General features: G+C 39.0%; 2 protein-coding genes across 3 annotated transcripts in view; both read left to right on the forward strand.

Moving 5' to 3' along the window:
- Window positions 1-1,034: 1,034 nt before the first annotated feature.
- chrnb3a (cholinergic receptor nicotinic beta 3 subunit a) lies at window positions 1,035-13,955 on the forward strand. Of its 2 annotated transcripts, XM_039612995.1 has the most exons (9): window positions 1,035-1,507; window positions 7,526-7,677; window positions 9,042-9,086; window positions 9,485-9,575; window positions 10,249-10,358; window positions 10,535-11,048; window positions 12,542-12,732; window positions 12,955-13,171; window positions 13,377-13,955. In XM_039612995.1, exons 4-9 carry the CDS (start codon window positions 9,522-9,524, stop codon window positions 13,509-13,511), a joined length of 1,221 nt encoding a protein of 406 aa, XP_039468929.1. In that variant the 5' UTR covers window positions 1,035-1,507; window positions 7,526-7,677; window positions 9,042-9,086; window positions 9,485-9,521; the 3' UTR covers window positions 13,512-13,955. The 2 variants fall into 2 exon arrangements, with proteins under 2 accessions (XP_039468929.1, XP_031606259.1); XM_031750399.2 differs by lacking the exon at window positions 9,485-9,575.
- A 7,517-nt stretch (window positions 13,956-21,472) lies between these two features.
- Window positions 21,473-24,908, forward strand: part of LOC116328576 (neuronal acetylcholine receptor subunit alpha-7-like) — a 38,463-nt gene continuing 35,027 nt past the window's right edge. The window contains exon 1 of the mRNA XM_039612994.1: window positions 21,473-21,811. Within this exon, the coding sequence (XP_039468928.1) occupies window positions 21,742-21,811 (70 nt within the window). The 5' untranslated portion in view covers window positions 21,473-21,741. The remainder of the gene's footprint in view (window positions 21,812-24,908) is intronic.

Genomic DNA, 24,908 nt, shown 5'->3' on the forward strand with positions numbered 1-24,908 from the left:
ATATTATTATGATTGATTCAGTTTCTTTGTGTTATACAACCACACCCAGCCAAAAAGATCGGAGCACAGCATGCATATGTATATGGACATAACATGGCTTGCATAGCGTAAGTGTCTTTTTCTGTCTAGTCGAATGAATGAAGCATCAGTTCCGCTCTCTGATGAGTAATGATAATGCACTACCTATAAAACTGTGTAATGCGCTTCTTGGAAACTTACAGGTCACTGCTTCCTGAAAGATTATCTTAAGCCATTAATCATAAACCAAAGTGCTTCACCACATCAGCACTATTGCAAGTAAAGCAATAAGTGCTGCAGTCCATCACAATTATTTGCTCCTTGTGTGAACATGTAACTTCAGGAGGGTTGAGGAAAGGGAAAAAAGTGTGTCGCTTCAGCAGCTGGTGTGTATCTTAGCGTGTATCTTTTAAAGTTAGTCTTCTCATTATTAAATTCCTTCTTTGTTGTACTATTCCTGTCATGGCTTAGCAAGCAAACACTGTCTGTTAAAACTCAAACAGGATTTTCTGTACTAGAAATTCAGCTCTGGAACAACCTACTTGGTATTTATTTCAAGTTTTGTCATTTATATAACGTTTTTAGAGTTGCCTCACTTGTTGAATATGCAAACCACAGCTCTTTCTTACACTTGCAATATTCGTGTAAGTGACAATGAAGAGCAGTCATTGCAGCATGCCATCCCTTTGTGGTGGGGTAACAGATTCAAGCGAGCATCTTAGCACCACACACATCACTGAATAAAAAATGTAACAACCTGTAACTCTGAACTAGAGACAATACAGTCAAGTTTAATCTTCTTTTCTATTATGCATTTTTTGGGGGGATCATTCGTATTTGACGAGTGTCGACTGAGCTGCACTACTCTGGAATATTTAACATTAATAATAAGACCATGCATGTAATTTCCCAATCATAGATGCTAGTATTTGCTCACGCACAAATGTATTTTATTTTTTATTTCTTTATTTGTTTCTCTGATTGGGGACCAGATCTGTCCTCCCTCCTACATCCCACAGTATGACAAGCCAGCCCTCTTCTGTCCCGCCCTCAGCCCAGCTCGGCACGGGCAGGATCCATCTCTGCTGCGGGACACGCACCAAAAGAAGGTGCAGAGAAACCCAACAGGCGACAGAACCAAGACAAGGAAAAAACAAAACAAAAACACACACACACACACACACACACACACACACACACACACACACACATATTCGACACAAGGTGGTGTTTCGCAGCGTGAAGGCGGTGCGTGTTGTACAAAGCCACCAACAACCGACCGTCCTTCATTATTTAAACTGCACATCACGGCGGTGACACTCCGGAGGTCCCACTTGGCTGCCGAGATGCATGCAGGGATGAACAGTCAGATAATTTGATCTTCGCTGTGGAAATATCCACTCGGTTTCGTTGATGACAGGAGGAAAGATGAAGTTTGCGGTTGCGGTGTTGTGGTTCTGCGTGGCTCTTGGGAAAGCTACGATGCAAGGTAAGAATCTGGAAACACTCGCCTTTAAACTGCTGAAGCTGCGTAACTGTCAGGACAGAAAATCTAATTTGTACTAAACAAAAGCTCAAACTGACAGAAGATTGAGCAGGAGAATTGTGTCTAATTAAACACGTTATATTCTCAATATTCACACTAATTGGCTAACCACGGCTCTGCCCAGTGATAAAGGTGTTCTAAAAAGAGGCAATCATGCTGTGTAGTTTAAATATGATTATAGTTTGTAATCAGGGCGCAGGACAAAGCGATGGGGTTAGGTGAAAGAGCATGTTTATGATTTATTAAAGAGTGAGTTCACAGCGCCCCCCCTTGGGATGTGTGACTAAGAATGGGCTTTATAACACTACAGTAGAACAATAAGGGACGGTATAAATACAATACATATTCACAGCAATGGGAGAGAAGAATTCCCTTACATAATAAAGCCATGAGCGGCTATGCCTTGTAGAATTTGATATGAAATATATTGAGCAAAATACTGTGGCACAGAGATGGCAGAAAAGAAGTCCACAATCAAACTGCTGTCTCTTATTCCTACTGTCATGTGTGTGTGTGTGTGAGCGTGGGCAGATATTACTTTAACACACAGACACAGATTAACAATCTAAAGTTGTTTATCTGTTTGTGTGTTTATGCACATGCCTCACTAAATCCACTTCATCTCAGTGGCCTTGGCCTTTTGCCTTAATACTTCATGGTTTAGATGAACAACGTGCTGGAAGCATTCTTCAGAGATTTTGGTTCATACTGACATTATAGCATCTATTACATGCTGCAGAAATGTCAGTTGCGCATCAAGAATGTGAATCTCCCATTCCATTATATAACAAAGGTGCTCAGTTGGAATAAGATCCGATGTATGAACTTTGTGACGTGGCACATTATCCTGCTGGAAGAAGCCATCAGAAAATGGGTACACTGTGGCGATAAAGGTATGAACACAGTCAGCAACAATGCTAGGAAGGACATGGTGTTTAAATTATGCTCAAAGTGTGCCAAGAAAATATCCCATGCGAGGCAGGATGGATCCATGCTTTCATGCCGTTTTCACCAAATTCTCACCCTAACATCTAAATGTTGCAGTGGCTGTGCAAGTTGTAACATTTGCATGCGTATGTAAAGGTGCTCTTCTGCATACCTTGCTTGTAATGAATGGTTAATTGAGTTACTGTTACTTTTCTGTCAGCTTGGCAGCTTTACTCAGAGAACTGCTGGTCAAGGGATTTTATCTTTTTCGTACCATCCTCTGTAAACCTTCCCAGTAGAAATCCCAGTAGATCAGCAGTTTCTGAAATACTCAGACCTGCCTGTCTGGCACCAACAGCCATGCCACATTCAGAGTCACTTAAATCACTTTTCATGGCCGAGGGGTAATATTTAAATTTCCCCTCAGCATTCAAAGCTCACTTCCTACTCTACCCTTATTATAACAATGAAAAGATAATCCTTTATTAGTCCCGTAGTGGTAAAATGACACAACTTGTAGTTTCTATAAATATGCTTCTTTAGTATGTGAAAAAAAAAAAAACCCTAGTGATTACCATATATGTCATGAGTGACCTGGTGAATGTCAAGAGGTTCAGCTTGGCCTTTTTTGCATAATTCTGTTGACACACAGACAAACCAATAAAGATTTAAACCTCTGTCAACTTGCCTAGACTGAAACAGTGACAGTGGAGTTAGAATATAAAGTTAAACTGCTGTTCATATGCACTGGTGTGTGACCAAAAAGATGTGTTCCCCTCCGGTTTCCTTCTCTCACATTACCCCTCGCAGTGGTGCATCCTGCTGTGGCTCTATGTGAACAGATGGTAGTCACGTCAAGGTGATCATACCAGTTGTCACCCATGAGGTGCTTCAAATTGAGGAGGAGGCAGGGTGCATGTTTGCATGCTGGGTCACTCCTTTGTCTCTATCAATCATCAGCAAACCTCTCTTACTGTCTCAGACACACACACACACACACACACACACACACACACACACACACACACACACACACACACACACACACACACACACTCAACCTAATGCATTATAATTTCCCCACAGAGAAACAACCGCATCCTTCCAACCATCACAGTGTGTGTGTGTTCTGATCAATACTTTCCTCTTTACCTTTGCTCAGTCAAATATGCACACACTCACATAGTGCAGGGTCAGTAAGCATCTCTCTGAGGGAGGGAGTTGGCCCTTGTAGAGGAATCCATCCCTGTGGTGTTTGACTACAGGGGCTCCTGGGTTTTTGTTGATGAGAATCTCGAGATGGGCTGCTTCCTGTTGAGATGGGAGATAGATGGATTCAGCTGAGTGTGTTGTTGCCCCATTTCAAGTCTTTACAAACTGAGTGGGGATCTGATGCAATAGTAGGTAATCTGTCTGCGTCTGAACACAGCATGTGCTTTAACTTATGGCAGCACACCCAACAGAGAACAAGAGGAATCAAAAAATGAAAAAAATACAGGGTATATTTGTGTCCATGCACACACACACACGCACACACACATGCTTCACATCTTACCCACACTGTATGTTTTTGTTTTTTCCATGTTTTTTCCTTACTTAATGACCAATAACTATCAAATGTTTGCATATTTTAAAAAAAGCAAATTTATATCTGTTATATGCACAAACATTCAGAATGTTCATTCACATGATTATAGATTCAATGACAGCTTTGAGTCTGTACAGGTAAGTCTCTACAGGACGTGTCTGAACTGGGGCAGTTTATTGAAATACTTCCGAGGTGTTCTTCTCAGGCACCATCAGATTAAATGGGAAGCATCTTTCTACAAATATTGTATAGGGTTAGGTTTAGACTCTTGGTAGGGTTAATGATGAGAAACCTGTCCTGAAGCCATGCAAGTGTTGACCTAGCTGGATGCTTCACTTCACTGTCATGCTTTAAGTTTCAGCATCACCACTTCATGAGGTATATCCATTTCAGAACTTCTTCAAGGACCTCTCTGCATTTGGCTGCAATCATTATTATTCTTTCACCCGTTTCTCTGTCCATGACAAAGAGACACATTCCTACAGTACAGTTCATTGCATGGATTGTACCCACCAGATAATGAGTAGGGATGGGAGTAGAAAACCATTTCCAGATTTTCTAATTAATCTGAATGATATGCCTCCAAGCTTTTATTATTTTTACCAGTGCCAGCATGCTTTTCCACCATAGCAGTGGAGCCTTTGCACATATGCAAGCATATGCATAGTCATATGCAAGCCTTTTATTTTCCTCTTTTTCTTTATTGTGTTCTGGCTCAGAGATGATTGATAAGGAATCAATAAGTCAATAAAGTGTCAAACCTCTAAGCAAAGAGCAAAAAATGAAATCTTACTAATATTCGACCAGTGCCTGAGCATGGAGTGAGCTTGGAGCTTGGAGTTCTGCTGAAATAGTTCCGTTTGTCTTTCAGACCCACTCGGTCTGTTTCTTTTATAGATATTGCACAAATGCAAGAAAGCAGTCCTACATATTTGTTTAATATGCATGTTGAAGGACATATCCTGGTCAAAATGGACTCCAAGATTCTGCAGAGAATTACTAGAGGCCAATGTAATGCAATCTAGAGTAAGTATCTGGTTAGAAACCAAGTTTGTAAGATTTTTAGGACCAAATAAAATAAACTAAGTTGACAGTCTCACAAGTCTCTTTTACTCAAGTGGCTTCTGTCTAGGCATTCTACCATAAAAGCTTGAGCTGTTGAAAGCGTTCTCATTCTGGCATGTTTTCTCTTCACTTTAGAGGACTTCTGAACTTTTGTTACTGCAAAAGTTCAGAAGTCCTCTAAAGTGTCATCCTGCATTACAAGGCTGTTCTTGCTTGCTAAGTCATTTTGGCTCGAATTATTGTGGCCACTAGATCATTACTTACCATGGCCCTCCCAAAAAGCCTTAGAAAAAAGCAACATGCAGTGTTGCATCATGATATCAAGATATTTTGTAGACAAATGTCTTCACTATGCCATTATATATTACCGTATTGAGATTTTTTATTGCTGTATTTCAAACATAATCAAAAACAGAATAAATTATTGCAGATTACATTTTAAATGCAATCTAAAATAAAGCCAGTTTCCTATATTATTTATTAATAATTATATAAATAGGGATGCCCTTCTTATCTCCCTCTCCAGCTAAAATATTATATCACGACTGTAAACCAAAATGTAGGACGAAAAGGAGATTGCGTTGCTTAGCAGAGAGCAATGTCGCTGCATTAAGATGCAAGTGGAAGTGGGAGTTTGTTTTCTCACTTCTATCTTTTTTTCTGTCTGTTCTCATTCCCCTTGCCCCAGTTAGTGTACCCTTCTGTAGCAACCTCTCCCCTTCCCCCTTATTCAGTCTCTCTTATATTCTAGAGGGAATAGCTTTGGGTCACTCTGTCTCACTCTTTCTCTTATCAGCACTCTCCACTCCTCTGCAGCATTCCTCTCATTTTAGAGGCTGTTGATTCAAACTTTTCTTTTCTGTCTATCAGCTTCTGTTGTGACACTACCATAGGCTGTGCCAAATATCGGGCTCTTATGCGGACAATTGCTCCAAGCTTTGAGCTGATAAAGCCACAGAGTTACTGTGGGAGGCTCTTGTGTGACTCTCAAGTACAAATACCACATAATGCTCTGAGCGTCCAGCGAATGCTGCTGTCATTTGCATCTTAGTTACACACAAAGAGTAGTTTTTTTCTATTCAGTCTAGGTTTCAAACTCATGCACGTGCATTTTAGTAAAGATGAACTAAACTGAAATTCACATCATAATCTTGCATGTTCTTCTCTATAACTGTTTACCTAAAAAAAACATCTCCTGGCTTGTTGAAATGAATGCACTGTTCCTTCATTGCACTGTTTCCTGTTCAGCATGAGCGTCACTCTTTAACTGACTATTATGTCTTGTGCCTGACTGCACAAAGCGCTCTGAGCTCTTTTTGTTTCCCCTGGCGATTGTTCTGTCTGAGGTGATCATGTCAGTATGATCATCTTGTCAGCCTTGGGAGCTTAGATGCATTCGCTCGGCCATGACCAGCTGTCAGTCCGAGGCTGACTGTGTGTGCATGCCTGACTCTAAGGCCCTGACTTAATTTTTTATCCCACTTATTTTTGAGACTCCGGAGACATGTGGTAGAGCTTGTTCATGCATAACTTAAACATGTAAAACTTGGAAAAGGGTGACAGTTATGTGCAGATCTGTTTTGCACATGACTGTTGGGTGTATATGAGGTAAGTAGCCATCTGTTTAGAGGTTCAACCAGTTTTACTTTTAAGTAATGCACTTTATGATGTACAATGAGGTCAACAAAGTTTTGGACATTGACATTTTTATATATAATTTTCCCACCACAGTGGATTAATTCAGAGGGTCTGACACAAGTGCTAAATTAACTGGCTGGCCATGACAGCCATTTTTACACATAGTCCTCTATTTTCGGAGGCTCAAAAGTAATTTGCCAATTAAGGAGATAAAATATCTGGAGATGATTCCAATTGCTGAACTTGCTATGACATGTTAGTGTGTAAATGTGAACACTGTTAAAATGAAACCTGTTAAATATCATCATATTAACACCATCATTTTGAGCTATGCTAAGCTGCTCTGCTAGTGTGGTGGTGTCTTATAAAAGGTTTACACAGCTACACAGTAATGAAACAGCATGTTAAAAGAACATTATTGAAAGCCACAATGGTCAAAAGAACGTGAAATCAGTGAGTGTAAATCACCTTAATTTAGGTAAATAAAGAGCTGAGTTTAATCACTATACTTACACACATCAAAGGGAAAAAAGGGGGGCGGGCAAATGTAATGTTCAGGTACAGTCTGTGTGAAATATGAGTAATTATGTGACGTGTGTAGACATCTGCATTGATTCCAGAAGCACATCTATTCCTTTACAAGTGTGTGACAGCTGCATCTTCTCCTGCTTTTTACTACATACAACAGTCTTACATTTTTCTTTTTTGGCCTTATCCCTACTACCTTCTTCCGCTGCTTCCAGTCCAGGAAGATTTTGTGTCGCTGGCAGAGTTGGAGGATTCTCTGCTGAGGAACCTTTTCAGAGGTTACCAGAAGTGGGTGCGGCCTGTTCAGCACGCCAATGACACCATCACTGTACGCTTTGGACTAAAGATCTCACAGCTGGTTGATGTGGTGAGGAAATAACACGCACATCCACAAACCTGCAGGAGATATATAGTGTGTATAGTAATGTCAAGTTAGTTAAATTGCTTTATGAATTGCCTCTGCTTGTTTACACTGCTTACTCTACCCAATATTTTTTATATAATATTAGGTTACAATTACAAAGATTTGGGCAATTTTGGCAGTTGGTATTGATCAAATTCGTGAGCGAAGTAGATTTAGGTGAGTACACAGCTGTGTCTGTGACTCTGCATAAATTAGCATAGATTAATATGTAATATGGTTAATACAGTCCTGTTATAACCTTCTGTGGAGAAAGGGGTGTGTGGAAATAAGAAAAGAGGAGAGACAGCAGCAGGAGAACTAGAAGATAGGTAAGCAAGGCAATAGACAGATGAAGCATACAATAGGTGTAAATGTTATATATGGAGGTAAAAAATAAACTATTGTAGAGATGAAGCCTTCAGTGAGGATAAACAAGGAGAAGGGTGTCGAGAGGGATTTAAAGGACCTCAAAAGGAAGAGAGAGTAAAAACAAAGAGAAAAGAAGAAAGACTAAAAGTGAAGTCTAAAGTGGACTTATACATGTAGTGGGAGAGGAAGTAATGAGGCCATCATGCCGAGAGGAATCAGATTTCATTTATTATTCACACAAGTATGCACTCACAAAGCTGCTTGCCCCAAGTCTAAAGAGGGCAACAGTTTTACTACATCAGCATTTCACTTTTGTACTTCTCTCTGGAAAGATAATATTTAGAAGAGTGCCATCTTCTGGTTTTCTGTCTAAACTGCAAATATTTATACCAAATTAATTCAAGATGTTGCAGTCAGCTATGCCTCACAAGCTCACGAGAGTAGACAAAATCAATTTCATAGATTTTCATCTTTCTTAATACTTTATACTTTTCTGCTCTCAAACTCCACATTCTGTCATTGACCTTCTCCTGGTAATCCTCCACCACCCTCATTTGTTTTTATACAGTGGGTTTCATTATTTTGCATAGCGCAAGATAGGAGCAAGATCACAGCAGTAGTAAACCAAGTCGTTATTATATACAATTTTCCAAGTGAAAGTGTTCATTTGGAGTAACCTATCTCTTATTTTTTTGTCTAATTTTGTTTGTACTCTAAAGTGAGAAACTCTAAAATATATGCGAGACCCCAAAAGCTGTTCAACTGCACTTATTAAGTAGGAAGCTGAAGAAGCAATTAACCCATCAACCTTTTTAGGCTTATGCCTTTATTTAATGCCACTCAGCTTTTTGTCTCCAGCTTTGGGTTTGCTGCTCACCTCCTCATTAGCTTCACTTATCATTTCAAGTAAGTAGATTTATAAATAATGAGCTTGGTATCTTATTTTTTTTGTCTTGCAGGATGAAAAGAACCAGCTAATGACTACAAATGTTTGGCTCTGGCAGGTGAATACTAGCTCTACTGCTTACAAATTATAGGATCTTTAATTTTCAGTTTTCTTTAAATAAGCTAATTTTTATTGTTATTATTCAAATTTTGATAAGTTTTTCTTTTTTTTTGGTCTCACTTGACAAGAAGATTTAAATGAGTGAGACTGCATGATTAAATAAAGGTATAAATGTACCATTGCACATATATAAAATAATAATAATTATGGAGTAATTATCAATTTTATTAATATTATTTTTATGGAGTAGTGTCATCTTGCTAAAAGACAATAAAACTTGAGTACATAAATCTCAATAGAACATTTTCCATTTACGCATATTTCCAGAGGCACATTGTGCACCCATCTTTAACACACTGTTAAATTTTGCTTTTGTATATTTTATTAAATTTGGAGAGGTTCAAAGGACATTTAAGAGGAGGGTTCATCCTGGATGACTGCACTACAGAGAGAGATGAGCTCACTGAACAACACGTCTCTGGCCTTGGTGAATACTAAATTGGCTGACACAAGATGTATAATAGATAAAGATAATAAATATGCGTAGATGTATAATAGATAAGGGTAGTTTTAACTGTTACATACTGCTTTTGCCTTTTTTTTTCAGCCTGTTAGTAATAACCTTTTAATGATTCCCAATACATCCTTTAAATGTGTTACACTAATGTTACTTTCTACAAGGGATATTAAACATCAGATCAGCAAAAGAACAGCAAAAGAGTATTAAGAATTGGCCCCATTCTTATTGCTGTTTACACCTGATTGTAAACATTACTTTATATCTGCCACATTGTACAGTTTAGTGTTAATTATTCTAATTATAATTATTTAGTAAAAATTCTGCTAGTGAGCTCTTGATAGAAATAGAAAGTCGTTTTTTTTAAACCACAATGACAAGGGCAAAAAAATAATAATCTTAGATTGTATTTGCAAGTAAAATGACCAGTATACTTCTCCTTAAAAATAAGGAGAAGTATACTGGTGGAAAACATATTCTGGTGTCCGTTCCATTCCTGCTGAGCAAGCAGCCTGGTGCTGTCCATGGTGCTGCGCATGGATGGTACCATGGACAGTACCATGTGTGCAGAAACTGCACGCACTTAGCTTGTAGGCTAAATGTATCAGAGTGGGTCATTGTGTTATTGTTCGTGTTTTTATAGGAGTGGGTTGATGTGAAGCTGAAGTGGAACCCTGATGATTATGGGGGTATTACCTCTATCAGAGTGCCTTCGGAGACAATATGGCTGCCTGATATTGTTCTGTATGAAAAGTGAGTTGCACAACACTCTGCACACATTGGTACCACATTCTGAGGCAGTGCTCAGTGGCTTTGTTTTTTTAATTTATTCATTAATGCCTTTGCCTTGTGTGTTATTACCTTGCCTCACATTTGTGGCTTCAGCCTTTTTTCCTCTCTCTTTTCCATTTCTTTCCATTTTCTCCCAGTGCTGATGGTCGCTTTGAAGGTTCACTGATGACTAAAGCCATTGTGCGCTGGGATGGCACCATAACATGGACTCCACCCGCCAGCTATAAGTCCTCCTGCACCATGGATGTCACCTTCTTCCCCTTTGACCGACAGAACTGCTCTATGAAGTTCGGTTCCTGGACTTATGATGGAAACATGGTGGATCTTGTCCTGGTGGATCATTACGTGGATCGTAAAGACTTCTTTGATAATGGCGAATGGGAGATCCTCAATGCCACAGGAGTAAAGGGAAGTAGGAGGGATGGGGTTTACTGGTATCCATTTGTCACATACTCCTTCATCCTTAAAAGGTTGCCCTTGTTCTACACCCTCTTCCTCATCATCCCCTGCCTTGGCCTGTCCTTCCTTACTGTGCTGGTATTCTATTTGCCATCAGATGAAGGAGAGAAACTTTCACTTTCAACATCAGTGCTGGTATCGCTCACTGTATTCCTGTTGGTCATAGAAGAAATTATCCCTTCATCCTCAAAGGTGGGTAATCTATGTCAGTGTTTCTCCATTGTCAAGTTTTTACTGGGCTATATTATGATTATTATTTATTTATTTTTAATCCACTTTTCTTTCTTCTGTGTTCAGTTATCCTAACTACAATCTTAATTACAGCATGCTCTAATTAAAATGGAGCACAACCACAGCCTTCTCAATTACCTGCTGCTTGAACTGCATGTCAGCTCCATTAACCAAGCAGGAGAGAAAAATGAAAAAGCCTTCAGAAAAAACTACTTTCAAAGGCAATGACAGAATCAATGACTTTTCGGTCTGCAGCCCACTACGAGGCATATTTCATAGACTATTATAATGTTGCCTGAATGTTTTCTTCAGGGTTAATATGTTATTACAGAGGATAGTTTAAACAAAAAGTAAGTAGAAATGCTATAAAAGCTCTTAAAACGTGTACCATGCTTATTAAATTTATTAGACTAATTAGTATTTTTTGCAAATGAATAAAATCTATATTTAACAAGCTTTGAAATGCATCAGAAATGTTCTTTGTTCATCATTAAATATTTTTAAAGCCATTTTTAGTTAAATATAAACAAATTCCATCCATGACAGCAAAAAAGAAAAAAAAAGGCATGAAATGGAATTTTAAACATCTACACTGGCATCTTACAGCGTTAAACTAAAGCTCTTCTCTGAAACATGTGGGTGGGTGCAGTCTCTGCTTCATTAACAGCTCCTTGAATCTCCTGATACAGTTGCTAAGGTGAAACGACTTATACAGTTAGGAGTCTCGGAGGTACACTGAGTTATATGATGTCACGTAATTCCAATCATTTAGTAGCCACGAGCCTGAGCAGAAGTCTTTTCAAACATAATACACAAAAGACTTGTAATCTTCTGCAGAGTACATGAGAAAAAGTAAATTCTACCACAAGGAATCAAAAGAATTTATTTATGTTATATACAGTCCATCCTAAAAAGCCAGTGAAACAAACTCAGGTCTCTTAAACCACTACTACATGACATTAATTTTTCTTTAAATTTGGCTAATATTCCAGATTTTGCTGATTAGTGAGTGGAGGAAGTATCCTACAGTCTTGTTCATGAGTAATGGTAATGGGGAAGTGACGGACAGATTGGGGTCACAGCTGCAGTTATATGGATGCTGCACCAGTCCAAAGTGGTGAAGAGATAGTTTAGGGGCGCTCTTGATTTACTGGTCAACCAGCGTCCACACCCTCACCTATGGTCACGAGCTTTGGTTAGTGATAGAAAGAATGACATTTAAGGCTGGGCATGTCCTACTGGGGAAGGACCTGGGATAGACCCAGGATATACTTTGGTGTTCCCCTGGATAAGCTGGAGGAGGTGGTTCGGGAGAGGGAGGTCTGGTATCTGCTTAGGCTGTTGCCACCTTGACAGAGCGCCAAATAAGTGGAAGAAAAAAGATAGCTGGATGGATGGAAGTATTACTGATGTTTGTACACAACTGAATAACTGTTTCATTTTTACATTTACAGGTGATCCCACTAATTGGAGAGTACCTGCTCTTCATCATGATCTTTGTCACATTCTCCATTATTGTCACAGTCTTTGTGATTAACGTCCACCATCGCTCCTCTGCCACCTATCACCCCATGGCCCCCTGGGTAAAGAGCCTCTTTCTTCAGAGACTGCCCAGACTGCTTTGCATGAGGGGACACACAGACAGGTAACAAAGATCAGCTTTAGTTAAACAAATATTTTACTTTTCTGCTGTTGTAACTTTAGATTTACTGTACAGTATGGTATTGATCATTTCATGTAACATTCAGAGTTGAGAGAGTTAGTTATAAAATTTCTAACTAAACTTCAATGCCTAACAGTTTCAGTTAGCAGCTACACATGCAAAATAAAATAAATAAAATAACAGATTTAGTGTCATTATCTGCAGATACCACTTCCCAGACATTGAGATGCGAAGCCCAGAGCTGAAGCCCCGTCGAGGTGCGGGAAGGAGGGGCGTTCCTGGGCACTGTGGCGGTCAGCAGAGAGGCCCCCATGGAGGGAAGGAGGATGAAAACCAAGCTTGGTTGGCAATGCTGGAGAAAGCCACAAATTCCGTTCGCTACATCAGCCGTCATATCAAAAAGGAGCACTTTATAAGAGAGGTAGGCGTGGCTAAGTGGAAGACTAGATGTGGGACGAATTGGGTTGCATGCGTGTTACATTATCTGTTTACTGTTACAGAAGTGGCACGGAGTCATTTACATGTCCCTAATGAGAGATGTTTTACTGTGAAAAAAATGTTTGGCGCCAACACAGACTCAGACTCTGTGTACTTTTGTGTTTCTGTGTCTCTCTTTGTTTCATCAGGTTGTACAAGACTGGAAATTTGTGGCTCAGGTGCTGGACAGAATTTTCCTGTGGGCCTTCCTAACAGTGTCAATCCTGGGAACTGTCCTTATCTTCACCCCTGCTTTGCAGATGTACCTCAGCACACCTTCATGAAGGCGCACACTCAAACTCATGAATACTTTCCAACAGCTCGTTCTTGGTTTCCAGTCTGTCTTTAACTATGATTTATTGATAAAGCTCAATGAAACATTCATATTGTATCTTTCTATTGTAGAGACAAGCTCGGGCAACAAACTTTTACCTCCCTACAACATGGTTTGCAGCCTGTAGTAACTACTGGAAACTGTAATGCTCTAGATGCAACTTGTCCTTTGCTGTGAAATGCATGTAGAGGGGTGCAGAGGAGTACAAGCAATAAGCAGGTTAAGGTAGCGTGTATGATTTGAATATCTTTGTTTGTATAAATGTAAAAGTAATTATACATGCAACAAAATGCACAATGTCACTCCATGAATATTGAGCTGTTTTATGTGTCACATGCACTTTGTTGACTATTGTATGTTCTGTAATGATGATCAGAATAAAGAAAAAAATGAATACCACTATTTCTGTGTTCTTTTTTGAGACATCCACACATGCTGAACACGTAGAATAAAGTGTTAAATCAATATCTATAAATATGGTAAAATGATTAGTAGTAGTAATGATAATAATAATACTAAAAATAGATGTTTGGTACCCATAGGGTCCGCTACATGGTAATCTAGCAGTGTAAACTGTACCCAAGAGCTTCAGTGTGCACTAGAATTTGTTATTGGTTGTAATGACACAGTATATACACTAAGTGGCAGCAGACATCCATTTTTTGTCACAAAGGCACACATGACGGTCTCTGCAGAACAGCAGTAATCTTTCTTCAATAATGTGGTGGAATTAGTGTTGAGCAACAATGGCTGAGAAACAGTTTCCATAAAGGTTCATTCTTTGCTTCCAAATTTGCCTACAAAATAATGCAACAGCAACAATTTAAGACGTTGTACATAGACTATAATAAGTTAGTAAAATAAAATCACTTGATATATTACAGAGGGATGTCTGATATCTGCTTAGGCTGTTGCCACCTCGACCCAGCCCTAGATAAGCAGAAGAAAAAGGATAGCTGCATGGATGGGTTGATCCCATGGTTCAGCATCAACCCTAGAGAAACAAAACTGTAAGATGTAACAGTGGTGAGGTGCTGTGTCAGTCCTCATCAGATGAGCTATGCACAAGGGCATATTATCATCACCATCGTCATCATTAGTAATTACACGAGGAGACAGTGACTCTAAATCTCCCTCATACTTGTTCTCCCAGCTGAGTCGTGTATTTGAACCACGAACTGTAACTTTATAATGGTGGTAACTTTCTTAAATTTTTAGTCACCCAGATGTTACAAGTGGCAGTCTAAGGCGATATCATATTGTTGTGTGATTTGGCCTAGTTTTTGGAAGATGAGTTTGTTCTCTGACTTATTAAATATGGCTGGGATGCTTAAGCAAGAGTCTCCCCTCTTTCCCCTGCACTTGAACAGTCTGACCTCAGCCCACTCTTCCATTATTCAGAGCTACAGATCTGACTCAGGAAGACAGGTGTGTGTGTGTGTGTGCGTGTGACACAGATAGACTGTGACAGAGGAGGGTGCAAGCCCCTCAGGATTGCATACAAATAAACAAGCTTTCAGCTCTTTCAATGGAGAAAAATCTTTGACCGTATGTCAGACACCCAAAATATTTTGAACAGAGCTCTTCTTTCCAGCCAAAAACATATTTCATGTACTTGCTTTCTTTAGAGCTGCTGGGAAATTAATAATTCAAGACAACTAAACTGTATGAGAGGTGGCGTCAGTTATTTGTGTTTAAAAAAATGAAACCCACAAAAGCACTTTAAAATATACCTTTGTCTTTCCTTATTTTCTGTACTTCTGGATCTGCATGATATCATCAAAAGCAGATAACGTTAACATGCTCATTTTAAGCATATAGCTCTAGCTGTTAGCATTGCATCTCCAACCACTTGTTTAAATTTCCTATTTGCAAGGGACAGCCAATCTTAAAGCCAATGAGAAAGGTGGCCAATCTTGTGGTAATAAAGGATTATTATCAACAGTGAATCATGCAAAAATAAAAACAATGGTGTGGGACTTGAGCACTTTAATCCCAGGCTTTCTCTACCCATGACACTGCCTGTGTTGTTATAATTTAGACAAATTATGTGAACAAAAGTTAACTGAAAAGAGCATTTGAGCTTGTCTCGCTTTAGGGAAAACCTCACTCTCAGCCAACTATCTTGTGATTGGCTGCCCCTCACAAACGGAAAGTTTGAGGGGCAAACTTCTGTGTTTAGAGAGAGCTCTGAATCTGTATCTTTGTCAGTATAGCTAATATTAAGGACATTGGCTATACTAATACCAAAAGACACAAGCTGAATAAGACAGAAAAACCCAGCTGATTATGAGCATTTTGATAAGTTATTTATACAAATGGTGAACAGCTCATATGACAAAAAGTGTAGTTGATTAAAATACAGTCAAAAATCTCTCATTTGATCCCAGGAGGAGACACAAATCCCTTGAGGGTTGCATCAGTAAGGGCATCTGGCATAAAAAAAATTGCCCAATCAAATATGCAAAGCTACCCATCGTGATGACCCCTTGTAACAAAGGAAACAGCCAAAAGTTGCTTTAAACATGTAGCAGAAAGCAAGGAACAGATTCATCTTAGTGGCAGAATTAACTCATTAATGTTTATCAGGCAGTGTTTAACAAACTAATGATCTGACAGTTGACAAGAGGACAGGCAAGACTCTATAGCACAGATTTTGCACAGGTGAAAGTGATCAGACACAAATCAATAAGCTACGGTGAAAATCGCCAAAGAGGGAAATGTGAGAATGAATGAAATGAAAAACAAGTCTCACTTTTGTCAGCTGTGTTGGATAAATTACAAATGATGGACATACATTCGTGGACACAAGTCACTTGGACTCACTAAAGCTGTCATGCAGTATTTTATATTCATAAGGATTTGGACTCAGTTCGTTCCATCTGAGTGAACATTCATTGCTAAGCCAGACACTGTACAAGTAAAATTCAGCTTTACCTACCTTTATGTGTCAGGTATTTTCATTTCATTTCAAGGCAATAGGCACTGCTTTACTGTGAGACAGGTTTAGAAATACACGATTAAAGCTCTTGTTGAGAAACATTCATGGTTTCTTTTCTGCTTAGCACTGACTTGGGATATGCATAGTTTATTTTCTGTGACACCGACATACAATTCCAGTAGGAATGAACAAGAAAAGATTGAAAAGGTGATCATAGAGGCACTCTAGGGAATTTCCTGGCATATAGAAAGACTCAATTTTCAGCTTTATATCTGTTATCACCACTGGGAACTGCAGCTTATCTGAATGAAAAGGCAGAAACACACAAGGTTCTCTACAAGGTCAGTCACACAACCATTCTTAATGGAACAATTCCAGGTTGTACATCACTGAGAAATTACAGGGTTGTTGCCCTGGCACTGTGGGTGAAAGTGTTGGAAAAGACCTGTTCATCCATCCACTTGCTGAGCTTATATTTTCATCACATCTACTGTGTCTGTGCGTGTGCGTGCGTATGTGTGTGTACACAAGCCTTGTGAATTCACGACACAAACTGTCAGTAGCACTTACAGCACTACGAAAAGCTTGTAAGGACTGCAAAACATACTCTGTTGCACTCCTCAGCCTCTTCATTTAAAGGTGTGATCCTTCCTTTCAAAGAAAACACAGACCTATTTCAACATGACCTTTACCTTTCATGTCTTCTGTCATGAAAACTGACAGTCTGAGTGAAGAGCATTTGCTGTTTTTTGCTCACAGAAATATGAAAGTGAAAAAATTTATAGAAAAATGATGGCAACGAGGTAGGTTTTTCAAGAGGGGTTAGCTGTGAGAAGGTGAATAGGTTGCTATTAGTTATGGACCTTCACACAGAGGTGTCATGATCTGTGTGCGCTGATCGTGTTGGATAGAGGGCTCAAAAGCAGAAGCATAGAGACAGGAGTGGACTTAACAAAAAAAGCAAGCCGTTTATTTAGGCTGGGAGAAAAACCAAAAAGAATATAAAAGGCAAAAAGAGACTAGACTTTACTAACTAAACAAAACACTAAGAACTGGACACATGTATATATGGAGTAACTGACACAATATATACACATGAGGGTGATTTAAGTGAAGACACATGGAAACACAGGGAGAACAAATCAGGCATAAGGAGACAGGGGAAGCGAAGCTGAACACAATGCACATGACACAAAGCACTGCCAAAATAAAACAGGAAGTAGCATGCACACCAAGAGTCAGATAAGGACACACAGGCTTGACACCAAGACAGGGGTATACAAACATGGAAACACACAACAGACTGGGGAAGATAAAGGATGAGAGAGAGGGAGAAGAACATGGAGACAGACACAGAGACATGACAAGGAGTAGACCATGACACAGAGGTACATTTACTCACTGTTAAATAAATCAGTTCTAGATATGGAAAAGGTCATGCTAAAATGCTGCATTCATAAAAGCTATTGTCTGTATGTGAAAGTCATTTATACAGAAATCAATATATTTAATTTCAAAAAGTATTTAGTGAAAAGTGATGTAAAGATAACTCAACAAGATATTATCACATGTCCTTTGTAGAGTATTTCAGCAACTTTCAGTTCATTTTTTGTCGCCAAGGAGCAGTTAGGTTAGCTGTAATTAGAGTTTCTTCTACATGTGAATTTGCCCTTTCTAAACAACATTTGCAACTGTAAGAAAGAAGGAAAAAAAACTCAAAAACCTAATCTCTTCCACTCTGGGCAACAAATAGGATGTTTTCCTTGGGAGTTGGTGAAGAACAAAACAGAGTGAGAAGGAGAATGAATACAGGAACTGCAAATTAATGTTTTTCCAGACCTGCTAAGTATACACAAGTATTTGCTCACATGTTTGCTGTATCTATTATTTAATGTCTATTAAACTTGAAAGAGGCCAAAATGTCACTTTAAGAAGTAATTATGACGTTTTTTACCGGGTACATAAGATATAACAAAACATTTTCTTAATCCTGGATGGAAAAGATTTTTTTGTTTATTAAGATGCAATTTAAAAAACTGAGAAAACAATATTGGGACCACTGGTACTTTTTAAGCCAATATGTTGATTTTGTTACGAAACAGTTGTATAAATAAACTCGGTGAACCAGCCTTTGAGGTAAATATCCAGACTTTTAGCTGCTAAAGCTATAAGACACATACAGGACTGTATTCAGTATGTGTTGTGTCTGCGGTGCAACCTGATTATTTACAGTGCAATGCATTTTAAAGAAACAGAATAGCACACAAACAGGAGCAGAGTACCAGTAACAAACCCTCCAGGCTCAGCCAAAAGGACCTGTGTTTAATTTGAGTTGATGGCACTCATCACATATGCACAGAACTGTGTCCAGATTGAAGCCTGAGGGAGACAGAAAGAGAAGATGGGGAGGCATGGGAAGAAGGGAATTTTTTTACACTGTGGATAAGGCAATCCAGTGAGAGAGTGTGGTAGATAGTGAGACCAAGAGAAATGCTGCAGGCTCTCTCGTAATGGTCTGAGGATATCACTGTATCTGATGTTCACATTCAGTGCTTCAAGAGTACAAAACAGAGACAAGCGGAAGTAGAGAGGAAGAAGAAAGAGACTGCAGTTTGTTTAGGAAAAAAAGACAACATCACGCTAAAGAGGAATTGAGTGGGAATAGAAGATTAGCAGAGGGAAAAAGAATGAAAAAACTGGAGGTCATGAGGGTGGGTGAAAGGGTGACTAAGAAGAAAAGAATAGGAAAGAAAGAACCATAATATAGTGAATGCAGGGGTGGCATAAATGACTAAGCTAATTCATGTGGAAACCAATCATATGTGCATCACACCAAACTAAACAACAACTTGAAAGGTCTCTATACAGGGTGGCGATGCTGCACGCAAGCTACAACACAAAGTGCATGCACATGCAACCCACCACAACAGTCGTGGCATGCAAGGTGTGCTGCCTGTGTGCCCTGAAGATGTTATTCTCCCTACTGACAGCACCACACTGAAGCTCAGGCAAATGTCTTGTTAGAAGTAATTACGTGATGGAATATGCTTTAACAATTGGCCACATGCACCAGACTTACCTCACTGGACAGCTGCCATGCTGATTAAAGACATAACCAGTGGTGCATGCTAAAATGAAACTGTGTTCATCTAACCTAATTCATCATCTGCACCACTGCTGCAAAGACATGCTCATAACTCAATATAGCAACATATTGCATGGATGATGTTCTTGGTATAAAATGTTCGTCAGTGACTAACACCAAAATTATTATTATTATTTTTAAATTAACATTGATTGGTAAAACAGGGAGAACCTTATTTTTCCAATCTAAAAAAAGAGTAATGTGGAAGAAGGTACAATTGAGAGACCTAACACTGACACTTACTAGAACGAAATCCAAATGAACAGTGAACAATGGAAGCCAAGTAACTTTTGGTAGGTGCTGAGACACCTTTTTAAAGAATGTCTTAAAGACTCAGCATGGCTCCATGTGTGGAGGAGTTAACAGGATTTACAGACTAGAATCATCCAAAAATGATGTGTAATAACCTGGAAAAAAGAATGGAATAAATTTTTTGGCCCCTGTCCTTCTTCATGGAGTCCATGATTTTGCACGAGTACGGTAACCTAGAACATACATCAAGAATTACTCTACAGAGGGTGGTTTGTGGTGGTTTTAGTGACCAAAGATCCTCCTCCAAGCTTGGAGTACAAGTCTAAGATGATTTTCAGGTGGTTGCAGTCTAAAACCTAACCCTCAGATGGCATCATTCATTGTACCTTCAAACAATGCTAACAAGTCTGAAATTGTCGGTAATGATTTCAAAGAATATACAGAGTAAGTCATAAGGGAACAAAAGCCACATGATTCCACATGATCTGTGCCATGTAAAAATGTCTGTTTTACTGTGAAATTCAATTTTCAAAAGGTTTCTGGGTTTTCATTCATGTACACAAGTTTGTAGTCTTATTATTTTTAATGCATCAAAGCTCAAAGTCAACTTTAGGCTGCCTCTCATTACCTTTATTTCCAACTCAAATTTCACTGTCTTCTTTTTGTCATTTCACAGATTACTTCAAAGGGGTCCCTCAGACATGTGTTGTATTGTGATGTAGAACGCCATGTTAATATGACCTTGCACCTACTTGTGCTATGAGAGACAATTTGAGACCTGTGACAATGGTGTAGACATGGCCATTTGGAGCTCAATAGAACTTTATGGGTACAGATATATAGACTGAATCACATTGAGAGATTGCTACATAGCTAGAAAGATAAATATTACACTTAAAGCTTAAAGCATTTAAAGCTGTTTATTTGGCATTTATTTGGTAACACTCTATAAACAAAAGTATTACACAGTAAAGAACTATAATCTCACCATTATATTAGAATATTCAAGTTTGCCCCTTCCATGAAATACGCACAGTAATAAAAAAAAAAAAAAGCAGCAACATAGGTGCAATCTAAAAGTATTACTTTCTCAGTGGCAGGTTCCTGGCAAAGGAGCGTTTCGAGAAGAAATAAGGAGGAGCTGTAGGAAGTGTGACAAAAGGAGAAGATTTGGCTCTCTGCTCAATATGTGCTGTTTTTTATACTTGTTTATTTGTTTCTCAGTTGTTTTAGATCCCTATGGCCTGCAGGAGGAGATCTTTTATTACACTGGGTGTGAAATCACGCTGAGCCGCTTAGTCAATCAATTAAAAATTAAATAAAAAGTGTGTAAAAAGTTTTTTTAAAAGTTGGGTGGGGGCGTGCTGTCCTCTGCTGGAAATGTGTGCATGTTGAGATTATGCGTTCATCGGTTCCTTAGTCATCATCCATAAAGAAGATGAGGATGAGCCTGAAATGACTGGAGGGGACAAACCTTGACGAAGTATTGCGCAGCAGCAGCTAGCGGACAGGTGGCTGTCATCATCACCGCACGCACATTCGACCGGAAACGCGCGGAGGTCAGGCTCGAGACATTTGATATAAAAATACGCGTGAGTGCAGCAGAAAGAGTGCCAGAGAGCTGAATTCGATGTGACTTTTGAACAGACCCAAACGCAAAAAGACACGTTGGGTGTGTGCGTGCGTACCCGCGCGTCTCCTCCAGCATCCGACAAGGGGAAAGAGAGAGAGTGAGAGAGAAACAGAGCGAGAGAGAGCAGCACCAGCAGTCTGACAAAGCTGCACTCCCTCAAAGTTTGACATCTCCAGCGGCTACAGAAAGAGTTGTGCTCCGCCGCGGCCATGGAGCCTCGGAAACGCACTGGTTTTGTACTGGTTGGAGTTTACCTGTGGGCAACATTCTGCTGTCAAGGTGGGTCACTGGAGCCTTCAGTCTGTATTCTGTATGCGTGCGTGAAAAGATGCCCAAAAAGACCGAGAGAGGAGAAATGCAGGTTGACACGTTTCTGATATATTTCTGTGATTTTCGTGACATCTTCAAAAATGTTTTTCAGAAAAATGAGAGCTGCTTTTAAGACAGACTTCGGATTAGTTCGGTTGTTTATTGCTCATGAGATTTGTATCCAGTGTGTTAAAAAAAAAAAAAAGAAGCCATGCACACGAGTTGTACGTACTGTAGACACTTTTGTATAAAAAAAAATGCTTGATTATAATGTTAAGTCAGCGGGGTAATGTCAGTCGTGTGGCTATATATTTGCGGTATATTATTATATGCGCAAAGAGTGAACCCCTAAAGATTGCCACGGTTAAAAGTGCTGTATTACTGGATTTCCATGCTTACAGCGCATGGCTCAGTGGCTGCATGTGTCTGTGCGTACACGATAGTGAGTGAACCTTCTTTAACAGAGTGGCGACAGCTGGCCCACAATAAGGAGGGCGTCCCGGCGGTGATGCACAAATTTCATGGGGCCATTCATCCCTTCAGTGTAATCTGCAGTTAAAGGATTGTTAAATGCGTGACTACAGTGGAACTGAGCAAGAGAACCCTCAGACGAGGTTAAATGTCTATGTCTGAATCCCTCGTTATATTCTGTCTTTGTGCAGTAGTCTTTTTTGTTTTGCTGCTACTGAGAGGGTGGGGAGGTGGAGGGGGTGTTGAACAGCCAGTTTCAAAGAGTAATTTCTTTATTTCTTCACGTGTGTTTTTGTTTTTAATTGGTCCAAGATTAATTTCCCAACATGGTAGGAGTTCAAGTAAAGAGGGTGCTGTGTGCTTATGTGTCCTCTCAGCTTCTCCCAACAGGTTGCTTGCAGCTCTAAGAAGTCTATATTGCTATTACAAAAGCAGGTAAACACGCGTTCTGTATAATAAAGTGGCTGGAGGAGGGGTATTTTCTGCAGAATGTTCAAGAGCAGTTTCTAAGAGACAAGTGTGAAGTTAAATGTTGTTCACAAGATGAGTCTGTGAATCTTCAAGGAAAATGTCTCGAGTGTAGTGCATCAAACCCTTTTCATTACTCAATGAATTAAGGGATTTGTCTTCTGAGCCTTACAATGCTGCACAAAGCGTTGGTCATAATTCATAAGACACCTTTTGAAGAGGGATTTAAGCTGTCCTGAAATGAAAAGATGCTTATTCATTGATGCTGGCACTGATTCACCAATAAATGAGCATCACTGAGTTGTTTTCTTTTCTTAATAATGTGCATTTCTACCAGCAACATTGAGTCACACAGTCCTTTCAGATCATACAGTAGTTACTCTCAGTATAGTCTGTAAAATATGGCCTGGATCTAGTCCTTTCATAGCTCACTGAACATGATTATTTGCAGTGGACTTGCCATAAAATTTAAGCTGCTAATGAGACAGTGTAGCATGATTGCTTATTACTCTGAAAAAATTATGTATACACCCTGAATGTGTAGCCATTTTTGTTGTTGTGTTTGAGCAACAACATTTAGGTGTATGCAGCTGATACAGAGTCAGCCATGATGAAAAAACAGTTCAAAGGACAATTTCTCTTTGAATAGTTAGATATAAATGATTAAGACTGAAAACAAAACTGGAATGACTCATGGGTCTGTGTTCAGAGTGACTCAGACAAATGTACATGGCCCCTAAAAACTGAGTATTTGTCTGAAGCTGCAGTAGCAATTATGTTTTTGTTAATAATTAAACATTACTCAAGTGTAGGGGATGCTTTCAGTTAGATTAGTTGGCTCTACTTGTTAATTTTGCAATTTCCAGTTTATTCTTTAGCCCACAACTTTCCTTTTTGAGTTGGGTTTTACTACCCAACATTGGCTACTGCCATACCATACCATACCATACCATACCATACCATCTTTATTTATGAAACACTTTAAAACAACCACAGCTTACACAAAGTGCTGTACATTAGAATTAAATAATAAACATACATAAGATATAAATAAAAAACTATTGAAAAGGTCAAAAAACTACTACTTCAGGTCTAGTATATCTACAGGATATAGCATCATCAGCAAACTTGTTTCTAGGTTGATTAGCACTGTTAGATAGATAAAAAAAGACTGGTAGCTAGATGCTGACCATAGTGGAATAGTTAGCAGGTCATGAGACATTTCCCACTTGCTGGGGATCAGAATAGAAAGTAAACTGTTGGTGGTCACACACCATGCTGAATGAAAAGTGCTGATCTTGGATGTTAACATTTAAATCCCTTAATAGCTTTATTTTGAAAGTTTGTCTGTTTTATTTACAGATTGTTACACCATCACCTAATAGCTAGAAATAAATTGATGCAGCTTTAAAGAACATTTCTTATAATAAATAATGCAGATTCAATGCGCAAATCAATGTTGCTTACAAGAAAAGAGCAAATACTAAACTTCCAAGAAGTGTGAGATAACTTGTTTTTGGAATTATTAAATTGTGTTTTTGTATTGACTAGAGCAATGGCAAAACCTCCTTAAAAACATATTTCCACTTCCCAGCAAAGTGACTTCATATGATATTCTCAAGGAAACTAAGTTGAAATGGACACAGTTGGGCTGTCTTTCTTGCTTTTCAGATTCTGGATATGTATTGATCTTTTGCAGATGTTTGCAAACCAGCTGCTTTAATGTGATTCGATTTTAAACTTGGCCAGCCTTCCTCGATGTTCAGACTCGCCAAGGCTAATCAATATTTAATTTGTCTTTGTGGTGTGGTATTGTCATGATATCTGTTCTTTAGTTGAATGGTATCTGCTTTCATGTAAATTCCTTTATATGTTTGCAGTTGTGATCCTAACTCTGTAGGAGTATTTAAGAGGAAAACTATAATAACACACACAGCAAAATGCACAATATTAATGTGAATTTCTACCATCAACACTGAAGTAAAATTAAATAAAACATCCAAAAAGGAAAAGCTGTTTGTGTTTGATCTACATATGTGTTATATGCTAGATATGAAGATATTTAGTTATACCAAAAATATGCTTCTGGGAAATAATAAAATCCTTGCATAAATTTTCTACTTACCCA

This window comes from Oreochromis aureus, linkage group 6 (genome assembly GCF_013358895.1).
Source record: "Oreochromis aureus strain Israel breed Guangdong linkage group 6, ZZ_aureus, whole genome shotgun sequence".
In the NCBI taxonomy this organism is placed as follows: Eukaryota; Metazoa; Chordata; class Actinopteri; order Cichliformes; family Cichlidae; genus Oreochromis; species Oreochromis aureus.